The 14773-nt window shown below is 47.9% G+C and overlaps 1 protein-coding gene across 1 annotated transcript in view; it reads left to right on the forward strand.

The window, feature by feature from the left end:
* The window catches only part of SLC16A2 (solute carrier family 16 member 2), a 47312-nt gene extending 39068 nt beyond the window's left edge, over positions 1-8244 (forward strand). Inside the window, exons 5-6 of the mRNA XM_068151973.1 lie at positions 501-729; positions 1824-8244. Of these exons, the coding sequence (XP_068008074.1) occupies positions 501-729; positions 1824-2044 (450 nt within the window). The 3' untranslated portion in view covers positions 2045-8244. The remainder of the gene's footprint in view (positions 1-500; positions 730-1823) is intronic.
* The last annotated feature ends 6529 nt before the right edge of the window (positions 8245-14773 follow it).

A 14773-nucleotide genomic window follows, 5' to 3' on the forward strand; every position in this document is an offset into this window, starting at 1 on the left:
GGTGTTCTTCAGCCTGGAGAAAAGGAGGCTGATGGGAGGCTTCTCCCTCTCTAGAGCTCCCTGAAAGGAGACTGGAGCCAGGTGGAGGTTGATCTCTTCTCCCAAAGAATAAAAATTAGATGGGATGAGAGGAGACAGCTTCAAGTGGTATCGAGAGGTTTAGGTTGGACATGAGGAACAATTTCTTCCCCAAAAGCATTGTCAAGGCCTGGACAAGACTGCCCAGGGCAGTGGTGGAGTCCCCATCCCTGGAGGGATTTAAAAGGCATGTTGCTGTGGTGCTGAGGGACATGCATTAGTTGTGACCTGGCAGTGCTGGGTTAATGGTTGGGCTTCATGATCTTAAAGGTCTTTTCCAACCAGAACAAGTCTATGATTCCATGATGGATGGCATGAGTTCAGAGAAGGAAGCAATGTCATTGCCCTGCTCAGTGACACTTCCTTCTCTCCATTGCCACTCATTCTTCACCCCAATGACATGCCCACTTTTGTCTCCTTAGGTTGCGTCCTTCGTGCTGCTGGGCATCCTGTGCATGATGATCCCCCAGTGCCGAGGGTTCGAGGGTGTCATTGTCATCTGCCTCTTCCTTGGCCTTTGTGATGGCTTCTTCACCACCATCATGGCCCCCATTGCCTTTGAGCTGGTGGGACCCATGCAGGCATCCCAGGCCATAGGGTACCTCATGGGGCTGATGGCTGTGCCCATGACCGCAGGCACACCAATAGCAGGTTGGTAGCACTGTGGTGTTGGACCTGTACCCATCTGCTGGGAGGGAGAAGATGCTTGTAGAGCTTTCACCCACGCTGATATTTTGGTATGACACCAAACATAGTTTTGAATGCCCTGGCTTATTGTGTTGCATGGGGTTGAAATCCAGGTGTAGCGTCACTCCCTGTTATGTTCCGTAGCATCTCAGGGCCTTTCTCCAGGCTGGTGAAAGGTGACCAGTGTAAGAACAGTGAGAGCAACACAAGATGACTGTCTGAAGCTAAGCTAAAAATTGACAGATACTAGTTTTCTAGAAGTCTTTTTAGGTATCTGGGGGCTGATTGCTGATCATCAGGTTCAGCCCTTGGGTTATTGAATCAAAGTCAGAGATGGGGTCACCCACACCGCTGCCTTCTCAAGACTTATGTTTGTATTTAAGTACAGCAATAACCACAATGTGCTTAAGAGTGAGCACTTGGCCAAAGCTGGCACTTGGACAGCAGAACATCTTCATCATCAATCACTAAGCTAAAGCAGTATAAGCACCTCTGGTGGGAGGATTGTTGAGGCTCTCCTTCATGGCTTCCTTCCTACAAAATACTGGCTTCATGCATCCTTTAATCCAGGGCATAAAAACTCCAAAGAATGCAAGGGATAAAAAAGATTGTTTCAAAAACCCAAATCTCTCCAGATGGTGGTTGGAGCAAGCTGCAGCTCTCAGTTGAAGGAAGAAACAGGTCAGTCATTAGACTGAGGTGGCTGTGACTGGGGTGGCTGTACTAAGGTGGGTGTTTGTCTCTTCTCCCTAGTATCAAGTGGTAGAACAAGAGGAAAAGGCCTCAGGTTCCACCAGGGGATGTTTAGGTTGGATATTAGGAAAATTTCTTTACTGAAAGCATGGTCAGGCATTGAAACAGGCTGCCCAGGGAGTCACCATCCCTGGAGGTGTTCGAGAACTGTGTACACATGGCACTTTGGGACATGGTTTGGTGGTCATGGTGGAGTTGGGTTGATGGTTGAACTTGATGATCTTAGAGGTCTTTTTCAACCTTTATGATTCTGACATGTGGCTATACCTGGTGTGGCTGTAACCACCTTTGTTCTTCCCCTTCAGGATACCTCAATGACTATTTTGGGAATTACGATGCTGCCTTTTATTTCGCTGGCGTCCCCCCCATCATCGGCGGCTTGGTGCTTTCTGTCGTCCCACTCATCCATCAGAAGATGCTGAAGAAGCAGCGCCTGGATTCTGGCAAAGACAAGATGCTGGTCTCGGAGGCGGTGGTGAACGGGGAGCTGCTGCCAGGCTGTCCTGCCTCTGAAGCCCCCATGTAACATGTCACCGACAGTCACTGTGGCCACCAGCAGCCTCTCCGTAGCCCAAGCACAGGCCCTTTTCTAGGCAGCCCCTAATTTCCATCTTTTTGTCCAAAAAAAAAAGACCCACAAAAAAGTTCTTCTAGTTAAAGGCTTTTAACTGGAAAGGCTCTTTTTTGGGGGACAGTTTTGATTTCAAAGCCACCTTTGTTGTTTTTTTTTCCTCTAACCATTTTTCTAAGGAGAACCCTCACCAGGATTCAAACTTGATCCATCTCCTGCTCCTCACCCCCCCCAGTTTTCTATACATCACAACAGAGGTTTACAGCTAATAAATGCCTTTTGAAAGCAGGCCACAGATGGAGCTTGTTGAACATTGCAGCTGTCCATCCTTCTCCTCCGGTGTCACTGGGGTGTCACGTCCGAGACCACCCCCTCCCCGTCCGGCACCAGAGGCTCTTTTGGAGCCAGCAGCTCTGAAGGAGGAAAAGCTGCTTTGGTCCGATGCGCAAACCAAATAAATGGTCGGCAAGTCCTGCTTTAATCTTCTTCTCTCCTCCTTTTCCTCTGCTCTCCCACACCCCCAGGGAGCTGCAGCTGGGACCATGGGGAGCTCAGCCGGCTCCAGTCCTGCCTCTCTCATCGGATGGAGCCACATGGGAGCATCCCCTTCCTGCAAAATAATATGCCTTAAAAACGCATGGACAAGACCAACAGGTCCTCCAGCCACTTCCCACCTCTGTTTTCTCATCCTGCAACTAATGACTGACCTTTTGAGGTGCAAAAGAGAGGGGCAGCTTCCAGCACAGCCCACAGTGGCTGAAAACTGTGGGCAAGGCACTGAGATAGGGACTTGAGAGGTGTTGAGGCATGTAGGGTCAGGACAGAGTCCCTTGGATCTATGCCACACCAGGAAGCAACTTCCTGGTACACAGGGATGCAGAATGTAGCCAACTTAGAACATGGGGTCACCCATGGGTGGAAGGATGCAGGATGTAGCTGATTTGGGGCACCCATGGGTGCAGGGCTGCAGCCAGCTTGGGTCACAATGTGTCAACACTCTTTTTGGGGGCTGGTTGGGCATTATGCAGCAATAACCAAGAGTCAGTAGTGGCCAGGGAAGCCTGGTGTTCCCAAAGGATTTCAAAGCCCCAGTAGCATTCAATTCATAGCCCAGTGCTGTCCCTAGGGGAGATGGTGAAAGTTCAAGGATATAGGCCAGCCCCATGGATATCCACCACACAGAGGGAAGTCAGAGATCAGTCTCTGTAGAAGTCATTCAGCTCCAGGCATCACTAATGAGTGTGGCACAGAGCAAGGACAGTCCTGACCTGATGTATCCTCATGTAAATGAGGTGCCAGCTGGGAAAGGGGTACCGTTTCCTAGGAATAATGACCCAGGAGAGAGTGAGAAGCAAAGCTCATGTTTATCCTGGCTGCAAACCCATCCTTCAGTGGATTTTCATTTGCTTCACCTGCCATTCAAAAAGGAGAAGCCTGAGAAGGGAGGTGTGCTGTGGGAGTCATCCCTTGGCCACTGGGTGAGGGGGCAGGGGGGGGATTGTAGCATCCAGACAAATCCTTGCTGTGGAAAATTGGTTTTGGTGGAGGGTCCTCCCATGGGCAGAGGTGGTACATTTGTACATAGGCTTAGGGTCCTGCATGTCCCTCTGGCCTTGTGTTTAATCCACATTGGCTAATCCATTGTAAGTTCTTGCAGTCCTGTCCCAGTATGAGCTAGAAAATGTAGTGGTGTGTTGTGCTGTGTCTGTTGATGCCTCTAAAACAAGATGTCCCTTTGTCTCTTTCTTCAATACTCTTATCCCTGACTGTTATTCCCCTTCGTTGCTCACATCTCATCATCTGCTACGGCTCTGCTGACTCGTCACTTGGCTGAGGAAATCCCAGGAGGCAGCTGGAGCTGCATCAGAAGACAGGACATGGGTACACCTGGGCATTGGTGGGACCCAAGCCATGGTTTTCTTCCTCTGGTGGCATCTGCCAGGCTTAGCCTCGAGCAGGGCATTAAAGTGATGCTTTTCAGATGGGAACGTTGGCAGTGGGGCATCTCCAAAGCCGTCTGACAGCTGAAGGAAAGAAAGAATGTGGTATTGTAACTCCTTTGGTGAGTTTTGGGGGGGGTTTATTCATGTTGATGAAGTTCTTTAAATCATGTTTTGGACCTTGAGAGCTTATGAGGGGTTTAAATTCCAGAAATAGCTTCCTCAGACCAAGAGGAGGACGAGCAGAGCTTCTTCAAAACAATGTTGTGGCTGCATGGCAGAGCTCACTAATGACTGCACCCATCTCAGTGTGAGATTCTTGTGGTAAAACCTTCCTGGTTCATAAGGTGATTGATGGTTCAAATCCCAAATTTCCACAGCTTTCCACTTGCCTTAAATGTTCCACTTGCCTGCAAAGGTCTTTACCTTGGGAGGAGCCTGCAGCTGATGCAATGGGTACTTAATGCTGTGATGGCATCAAACCAACTCTGTGTCAGCCAGTAGCCAGCACTCTGCTCACGGGGGATGGTGGTACACACATTCATGCCCCCTAAGTTTTGGTCTGTGCCCATGGCTCTTACTATTGATCCTCCAAGAGATTCTTAATGATGAGGTGCATTCATAGGCCACCTGAATCTGGTCAAAGGAATTCACCCCTCATCCTAAGCTGGATGGATGTCTGGTACCAACCTTCCAAACCCACTCTCAGCATCTTCTTGTCAAGATTCTGCCCTTGGCCAAGATGAGGGTGAATTCTGCAGCAGGGAAGGCACATTTGAACAACAACAAGGAGAGGTTGGCCTCATCTGCAAACACAGCTGGGAACAGGAAGGGCAAAGGTTGGAGCAGTCTGTCAACAGAAAGGGGACTGTTTGGGGGAGTTGTTGGCTAAATGCTGCTGCTGCTCTGCCTTTGGTTTGACCCTTGAGTACTGGCAAACTTAGAAGAATTCTTGGAGATTTGTGGCATGTGGGAAGTGGGATTGTGACCAGCTAAGCATCTTGAAACAGGGAGAAATGGCATTGGTCTCCATCTCAGATGTTTCATCCTTTTAGCTTGTTGTAGCCTGGTGCTGTGATGCCAAATATGTCACTACCTGTTGCAAACTTCATCCTAAAATCCCTTCTGCTTCTTCCCATCAGGATCTGTACATCCATGTACTCCCCTGGGCAGGTGGGACCTGAACGTTCATGGCAGAAACTCCCTTTTACTATGTTTTCTTGTGAAAATCCCTCAGGCTTCTTCCTCCTCTGGGCTGTGATTTCTGGAGTAGAAGGTAAACCCTGATGCTTCAAAGTAAGCTACTTTTTGGGAGCCAGTGGGGACATGGGAGAAGGTCAAGCTTCATGGTAGGAAGAGGGTGGAAAGGAGCAGGAAGGCAGCAGCTTCAGGGTGTTTGGAGAGCTGCCGGGGCGTGCGTAGCCTTATGTAAGCTACAGCAAGCACAGGACGTGTCCCAGCAGCACCCTGCTCGGGGCTTGGCTGGGGCTGCCTTGCTAAATCTTTAGCTTGAGGGTGTTCAAAAACAAGTTGTTCATCTTTTTTTTTTTCTTTTTTTTTGTTTTTTTGAGGTGCTGAGCTTAACTCCTCTGGCTCTGGCTGAGGGATGGAGAGGGACAGTCAAGCTGGAAGGGTTCAGGGGATGGTTGTGTTTTTAGCTCTCTCGGGCTGTCCCGGCGATGTGAATGCTGGCAGGGCAATGACTGCAGTTGCTGCCAGCAGGGAAGTGCCATGATTCATGGCTTAGAGCATTTTTTGAGTTGTGAAACAAGGCTGGAAGCATCTGCAGGAGCACTTCACTGCAGCATGCCTTGCCCTGAGGTCCTGCAGCCGGGGAAATACGTGTTTTGAAGTCACATCACTTGAATTTAACAAATTCTGGCCACTCATGGGCTGAGGTTGAGGTTTTCAAACATTTCCCTGCTGTGGGAAGGCCACATCCTAATTGCCATCAAAGCCTGAGGGCTTTTGCAGAACTGCTGCGGTACCATGGGGTTTGGAGACCCCCAGTTTCAAGATGTTTTGGCTCTGCCTCTCACCATTATGGTGGTTTGAGGCTGCCAGTTTGGCTTTTGAGGAGCCTCATAGCCCTCTGGGCTGAACTGCCTGGTCCAGAGGGGCCAGGAGAAGGAGGTGGCCTGCAGCTGGGCAAGGAAATTCCTGTCCTGCCATGCATGAGAGTGCCACAGGAGCATTTTGCACGGGGACAGAGGATCTCTTTTGGTGTTGGTACGTTGGTGCTCAGAGTAGTTTGCTCTGGGCAGTCTGATTTGGTGCTTAGGATCTTGTCTACGCTTGCTCAGATCACTTCGGTTCAGCATCTCAGGAGGTTTAGGGTGGATTTTCACCCTGGCTGACATCTGCGTCTGTACAGAATCATAGAATGCGTTGGGTTGGAAGGAGCCTTCAAAGGTCTTCTTGTCCAAACTCCCTGCAGTCAGCAAGGACATCTTCAACTAGAGCAGGTTGCTATAGCTGTATGATCAACAACCTGCATAAAGGTAAACTTGGACCAAATCCTCTGGACATGGAGGGGGGACAGATTCAGCTGAAACCCTTACTGTCTCTCCCTTCACTGCAAACCATTACTAAGCTTTCAAATGCCCGACAGCTTTGTTTGGGGGTTACCTTGGTTATTTTAGCTTCAATAATTTTCACACTGGCAGAGTTTTCTTCTCCCTATCCAGCTGGAAGCAGAAAATGAGGATGACTCTGAAAGCCTTGGCCCCTCTGCCAAGGGAAGTTGAGGAGCCCCCTCCCACTACGAAGCTGCTGCCTTTGTACCACAAAAACCCCACACTGAGGCAGCTCTTTTGGGCTCTTTTGTTTAAATCACAGCTGCCCTTCTAACCTTTGGAGAGAGTGATGTCATTGACAAGTGCTCCTTCTCCAATGTCCTCTGTGTAATGCTGGGTGAGGATGGAACTGGCACTGTAGAGGGGCCCCACGAGTAAGTAATGAACTGAAATGAAGCCATGCCCTGTGTTTTTGATAGCCTTTGTAAGGAAAGCAGACGTGGGGATGGATGGAGCTGCCACCTTCATGCAGTGTGTGGGCTTTGCAGGGGTGATTATCCCTGTGGCCAAGTGGTCAGCATCGTTCCAGGTGCTTTATCAGCTTGGCATTGTGGGCTTTAGTCCTGGTGACATCAAGGTTATCACTGGGCTCCCCTCTGGGGAGCACTTTGTTCTTAGTTTTGCAAACGTTGCATTGCCCTTAGTGCTCCCAGCAAGTACAGATGCTGTGAGTGTCCCCATCTCACCCCTCCACCCCGCCGTGGTGGCAAAACACCAGCACCACCAATCGTGGGCGTGGAGTTTGAGTCTCCTCTCCAGGCAGGAGAGGAAAGACACAGAATCCCTCCTATTTTCGGCAAAAACATGGCTTTGCAAGGAGGGTTTGACCCTCCGAAGCTTCTCCTCTTTTTCTAACATACTTCCCAACTCTACATCCACCTCTGACTGGCAAGGCAAGCGTAGCTCTTAACCGTAGCGCTAGGGACAAGACTTAGTGTCTGTTTTACTAAGGAATGAAGATTTTTCTCTCTCTTTTTATTTTTTTGGTGTACATTTTTAATTGTGTTGTGTAAGACAAGTTGTTTACTGGAGTAGGGTTTTGCAGAGCATGGTTGGTGATGGCCAGACTGCCCACAGTGCAGTTGGGTTTTTGGTTGCCAAGTGCGTTCGGTCAAATAATTTCAGGAAAGAACACGACTTCTGGAGGGCTGAACTTTCCCAGCATATCCTGTTTCAGCCATTTGAACCTGTTCAAGCTGGATGTAGGATTTTTTGGGGGGAGGTGGAGGGCAATTAGGAAATTACCCTACACTCCCTACCCTGAACTCCAGCTGCACAAAGCAAATATTTGCTTTCAGATGGGTGGATTTTGGAACTGGCTCCACATATGAGCACTGGGGTGGAGGCTTGAATTTTTGGCTGTTTTGGGTAACTTGTGAGATAGCTTGTTTTTAAAGCAGGACCTGCAAACCTGCAGCCATCACCTCCTGGTTAGTGGATCCTGATGTCATGCCATTCTCCAGTACCATCGTGGCTGGTATTAGCACCATCACCAATGGAAAAAGTCCTGCCGGTGGGTTTTTGGGGTGGGATGCTTTGATGATAACACTCACTTTCGTGATGTCTGTACCCACTAAAAGGACCCAATAAAAATTTGCAAGCACTATTGGTAGCTTTACAAACTCATTTTTTTTCCACTGTGCTCTCAGCTCTGCCTCTGCAGGAGCCATGTGTATCTCCTGTGGGGTGCCCGGGGCTGCTGGGCACGCTGGGAGGACCAGCAAAACTAGTAGCACGAAAGCAGCCACTCAGCTGGATGCAGGATTCAGACTCCAAAGCCTAAAATTATACTTTTTTTAAAAAAACTTTTTAACATCTGCTCCTTGTAAGCAATTTATATTCCCTTAAGATTTTGTATCTGGAGGTATTTGAATGTGTGTCTTCAAAGTATGACTATCCTTTCAAAATGTGAATTTCTGATGGTTGGTAAATAAAAAGTAAAACAAAGCAACCCAAGCCTACCCTATAGTAGCACATTAATTTTTTTTTTAATTAATGTTTTATGAATGTTGTTTTAAGAAATTGTGTAGAATAAAACCAGTTTAAAAAGAAAATGATGTCATGCCTGTGTCCCACCAGGTTTCTTCTCTCCATGACCAGTTGTAGGCACTGGTGTCTCAGAAACTTTCCCAGCTGTTGCTGACCATCTGGCCAGTGCCTGCCCAGGATGTCAAAAGAAAAGGGGCTGGAAAGGTACAATTTGAGATAGGAATTTTTTATCTAGTCTTTCACACACCTTGGGGAAAGGCTGTGCTGAGCTCTTGGTTCCTAATGGGGAAGAAGAGGTTCCTGATGTAGAAGGGTGAAAACTGGAGATAGTATCGGTGGGTGGAGAATGCTCATTACCCAACCCAAGGCAGTGAAACCTGAAAATAATAAAGACACAAATCTCTGAGAACCTCTCTGTGCCCAAAGTGGTGCCAGTGTTTGGTGTAAGCCCCCAGTGACCCAGACAGGTTTTGCCTCAGTTCCCTCAGGGTCTGGCTTTTATCACCCTAAATATCAGGGTGACCCTGGGGTAAAACCTTGCACTGGACTTTGTTGCGTCTCATTTTCAGGGGGGCTGTGGCTCACTGTTATCCTCTCTCCCACACAGGGTCAACACCAGGGCTTTTGTTTAACATTCTGTGATTCTGTGATTTTGTTTAATTATCCTTAGCAATATTATTGCTTTCTTTTGGCAGCAGACTGGGGGCACAGGGAGGCTTTCCGGGTATTAGCGCTAGTCACAGGAGAGCTAAGCTTTTCTGTCAGTAAGAGCAGCTATGGGAGGGTTGAGGCTTGGACTCAATGATCTTACAAGTGTTTTCCAGCCAAAAGGATTCTTTGATTCCAAAAAGCAGGGATGATTATTCCTAAGTGAGGTTACAGTCACTGTGAGACACTCTGGGGAGACCTTATAGAGGCTTTCCAGGATTCTGAAAGAGGCCTACAAGAAAGCTAGGAAGGGACTTTTTACAAGGGCTTGTAGTGACAGGACAGGAGGGAATGGATTGAAGCTTGAGGAGGAGAGATTTAGACTGGAGATGAAATCCTTTATAGTGAGAGTGGGGAGACACTGGAACAGGTTGCCCAGAGAGGTGGTGGCTGCCCCCTCCCTGGAGCAGCAGGTTGGATGAGGCCTTGAGCAACCTGGTCCAGTGGAAGGTATCCCTACCCATGGCAGGGAGGTTGGAACTAGATGAGCTTTAAAGTCCCTTCCAACCCAAACTGTTCTATGAATCTATAAAACCGTGGCTTATAGCATTGTCTTCGGATGTGTTTGTGGTAGGTGTGCTAATTGCCATGAGATGAAAGCTGAGATGTGAATTGGCCTTTTTTTGGTTCTTAAATGTACACCTCAACCCTTTTTGAAGTAGAGGGCATTTATTGCAAATACAATTTCAAAACAAAACAAACCCACCAGGAGATAAGAGGTGATAAATAAAGATTCAAAGGGAATGAGATGATGGCAACAAGCCCTTCCATGCTGTGCATGCAGGGATGGAGCAAAAAAGGGAATGCTGCACCCCATTGCTGACAGGGAAAAGCACCATGTGAACACCCTGCACAGCAGTAGCAGATCAAACCCCCAGCTGTGAGGCTTTAATATTACAATGATTGTCTTGGGATGGTTGCAGATTTGGGTAGGAGGAGTTGAGAAGCTGCTGGGGTGGGTGATAAAAGTGGGCCGCACATCCAGGGAATAGGGGTGAGAGGCTGCAAGCTCCATAGGAACACATAAATAAACAATCAAACACATAAATGTATGCACATCTATCTGCCTGGCTATCTCTCTGGCTGTCATTTTAGTTTGTTGGGGTTTTGTTTTTTTACACATTTGTGCATGTTTCACAGGGACACCCAGCAAAGAAAGAAGTCCCTGCAAGTTCCATATAAACACATACATAAATGTATACATGTCTGTCTATCTACCTACCTACCTAATCGTGGTGGGTCTTTTTTACATCCATAGGTACTTTGTGCGTGTTCCACTGGGACACCTGGAAAAGGAATAGGAGGGAGACCCTGAAAGCTCCATATGAATAATGATAATTATAAAAACCCCAACAAAACCCTGTCATAAAATAAAAAGATGTGTGTGTATCTGCATGAAAATATATATATATTATATATATATATAAAATTTGGTGGTTGGGGTTTTTTTTGCATCCATAGGTGTATGTGCCTGTGCTCCTTGGGAATCCCCTCATAGCCTCCTTGCTGGCTGAGCCCAGGGCATCAAGCAGCAGTAATTTTTCCTCCTTGCTCTGCCAGGCTGCTGGCTCTGGCCCTAATACATAGAAAAGCTGAAAAAAACAGGGGGTGGGGAAGAAGGTATTTCTTTGGATTAGAGCAGAACCCTGAGGTTTTTCCACAGAAAAACCTGCAAACTACAAATGACCAAACCAAGCAGCAAAACAGCAGCAATGTTTTTGTTACTAGAGCATGATATATGATTATGTTAATATATTATTTCGTTTATATGGCTATTCATGCAGAATGTTGGAAATACCATGGGTTAAAACAAGCAGATCAGGTGGAACAGTTGCAATTTGTACTTGAAAAGTGCAAAATTTGCATGTAAGTTTTAGATACTACATACATACCATATGTGAATGCTTTCTGTGAGTTTAAGAGCCATAAATTGCAAATGGCAGGTGTGGTATCTATAGTTACATTTGGCTGGAAAGTTGCCCAGCAGAAAAGGACCTGGGGGTGCTGGTTGACAGTCAGCTGAATGTAAGCCAGCAGTGTGCTCAGGTGGCAAAGGCTGCTACCAGCATCCTGACCTGGATCAGCAATGGTGTGGCCGGCAGGCATAGGGAAGCTATTGTGCTCCTGGAAGGGGCATTGGTGAGGCCACGCTGCAAATCCTGGGTTCAGTTTTGGGCCCCTCACCCCAAGAAGGACATTGAGGAGCTGGAGCAGGTTCAGAGAAGGGCAATGAAACTGGTGAAGGGTCTGGAGAACAGGTCTGGTGAGGAATAGCTAAGGGAGCTAGGGTTGCTCAGCCTGGAGGAGATTGAGGGGAGACTTCATTTCTCTCTACAGCTCCTTGAAAGCAGGTTGTAGTGAGGTGGGGTTGGTCTCTTCTCCCTAATATCCAGTGATAGAATGAGAGGAAATGACCTGAAGCTCTGCCAGGAGAGATTTAGGTTGGATATTGGGAAACAGTTCTTTCCTGCAAGAGTGGCCAAGCTGCCCAGGGAGGTGGTGGAGTCCCCATGCCTGGAGGTGTTCAAGGAATGTGTGGACATGGTACTTTGGGGGCATGGTTTAATAGTCATGGTGGTGTCGGGTTGATGGTTGGACTTTATCTTAAAGGTCTAACTGAAGCAGTTCTGTGATTCTGTGCTTCTATATAGTTGGTGTTTAAATGTTTGGTTGAGATGTGTATATATATATATATATACACACACACACACCCCCCGCATGTATGTGCAGCTGGGTGAGGCTGCACATGGTTACTGAGCATTTGGAGGCTTGGAGGCTGCGGGCACACAATGTACCAGCCACTCCTCTGCTCCTCTCCCCGTGGGCTCTGGGCTGGGCTTGCTTTCCTTCATTGTCGTCTTCTCCATCTGTTTTCTTTTTGCAGGACTTAAATATTATAATCCTTCAAATAAAATAAAATAAAGAAAGAAAGAAAAGAAGAAAAAAAAAATCCCCCATCTGCAAATGCTTTTGAAGGACTTGAAGGATGCACCCATGAGTGGCAGGAGCTTTATTGTAATCATCTCTGCTTCCAAATGCAAATCTTTCCTTTGCTGCTGTTATTTAAAGCAATCATTTGGCCAGGCTCCCCCCCCGGGGCGTTCAACCACACCCACACTCAGCAGGGTTGCTGCTCAGGCAGCTGTGGAAGGGCATCACATTGGGGTGTCCTGAGAGCAGGCTGCCCAGCACCCTGCCTGGGTACTGGGATGCATCACTGAATGGGAAAGAGGGCGAGCTCAGGATGTGCTCACTTCAGGTTGGATTTAGGGGTTTTTAAAAACGCAGTATGAGGAACTGCTTTGTGCTGGCAGCAGGGCAAAGCAAGGGAGGGAAGAAAACAAAATGTGTGGATCCAAGGCAAATGCAGCAGAGGGCAAAGGAAGGTGAGGGTGAGGGAAAGAAGAAGGAGAGGGGAGAAAAAGGAGCAGAGAAAATAAAGGAGGGGGTGAGTAAAAAGGAGAAGAGGGGAAAGAGGAAAGCTGAGAAATAAATAGGAGGGGATAAAGGAGGATAGAGGAGAAAATAAAGGAGGGAATGAGAAACAGAAACAGCACGTTGGGCTGCAAGAGGCAGTGATTGCTTTTGGACCTGCTCAGTTGTGTGTACTTTATCCTGGCCCAGACTTCAGGGTATGCTGCTTTGTTTTTTATCTTCTATGCTTTGGCACAAGAGCAGCACTAAACAAGTTCTCCCCCATCACCCGCAGCTCCACTCCATTCTGCACTGGAAATACAAGCAGCATTTGGGGGCTTTTTCTGCACAGTTGTGTAAGCAGCCACTCCTGGGGCTGGGGGGTGGGGTGTGAGCAGGGTCTATGTGTGTTTGTCGTCCCCCCCCAGCCTTCACAGGCTCCAGCTGTTGTTCTGGCATGCACCTCTTCCGCCTGGGATCGGGGTTTTGTGGTTATAAATCTGTTGTCATCTCATCTGGAGCATTGTTCAAGCTGGGCCAGCCCTGGCCTATGTAGTCAATGTTGCATCACCCCCAGCAGCACTTGACACCCTCCTGCTCAGACCCTAGACCATGGTCCACATGGTCTAAACCTGCTTTGTGTCCTCACACCCAGACCCCAAGGCTGTTGGTGGTTTTGCTCCTACTTGTATTCTTCCTCCACCTGTGTGATGTTTTTATCAGTCCCACTCAGATGAATACAGTTCAAAAGGCTTTTTTTTTTTTCACCTGTCCCTGGCTTCCCTCCTCTTTCCCCTCCCCCTGCTCTGTCCTTTATCTCTTTCCATCATTTCCCACTCCTCCCCTTTTCTTTCTGGCCATGCCACACGTGCAGAGAAGATGGACGACCGGCACTGCCTAGATGGCATCTGACAGCCATCACCTTTAAGGGCATCTTCCAGCCTCCTCCCTCCCAAATAATTCAGTTTATTTAGATCCATCCTTGCAAATTAAAGCAAGATCATCCCAGAGGTGCCAGCAGCAAAGGCCAAGTCATTTCCAAGTTTTTTAGTATTTATTTAGTTTATTTAGAAGTCAGCAGTATCTACAGAGATTATTTTTCCACTCTACTTTCCTGTCACCTGCTGGGTGTTGCCCTCATCTCAGCTGGCAGGGGTGCAGGTGTTCCACCTCTGTTCATACCTCAGCACACATCTCTACTCTGAGGTCAAGAGATAAAGCCTGTGGACTCTTAAAAATGTCTTCATTTCAAGAGCTTTCACACCTGTAACACCCTGCAGGACTGGCAAAACCACCAGCCTGCCTACAGGCAAGCCCTGGCTTTGCAGACACAGGGCAAAACATGGAGTTTTGATCTGAAGTGGTGTTGCTGAGTGTGTCACTCCTGTTAAAGAAAGACTAGAGCAGGTATTAAAACCAAGAAACCAAGCCAGGCACTTTTTGCTTCACAGCATTTCATACAAGACCCATCAAAATGTGCAAAGCTGCTGCTCCAGAGCATAAAATCACCAGACCCAAACATTCACAGAATCACAGAATGGTTTGGGTTGGAAGGGACCTTAAAGATCTTCAAGTTCCAACCCCCTGCCATGGGCAGCAACACTTCTTACTAGACCAGGTTGGTCAAGCCCCCATCCAACCTAGGGTTGAACACTTCCAGGCCTGGAGCCTCCACATCTCTGGGCAGCCTGTTCCCATGTCCCCACATCCTCACCAGGAAGAATATCTTCCTGACGTCTAAATCCAGTTTCTTCCAGTTTGTAGCCATCACCCCTTGTCCTGTCACTCCCTGCCTTTACAGCAAGTTCCTCTCCAGCTCTCCTACAGCCCCCTTTAAATACTGGAAAGGCTGCTCTAAGGTCTCCCTGGAGCCTTCTCTTTCAACATAGAGAATCACATTGTGCAAATTGTCAAGAAATCAAACCAATGCAAAAAAAATGAATCATCTCTGTTGGCAAACAGGAGCCCAGCAGGCTCCTGTCCTGGTACTGCACAAGGCATCACTCTCCCAGCTGCCACAGGGAACCCACCACAGTCCCTGCCACACTATTGTATCA

This window comes from Melanerpes formicivorus, unplaced genomic scaffold (assembly GCF_026170545.1).
Source record: "Melanerpes formicivorus ecotype bairdi unplaced genomic scaffold, bMelFor1.0.p_v2 SCAF_22, whole genome shotgun sequence".
Taxonomy (NCBI): Eukaryota; Metazoa; Chordata; class Aves; order Piciformes; family Picidae; genus Melanerpes; species Melanerpes formicivorus.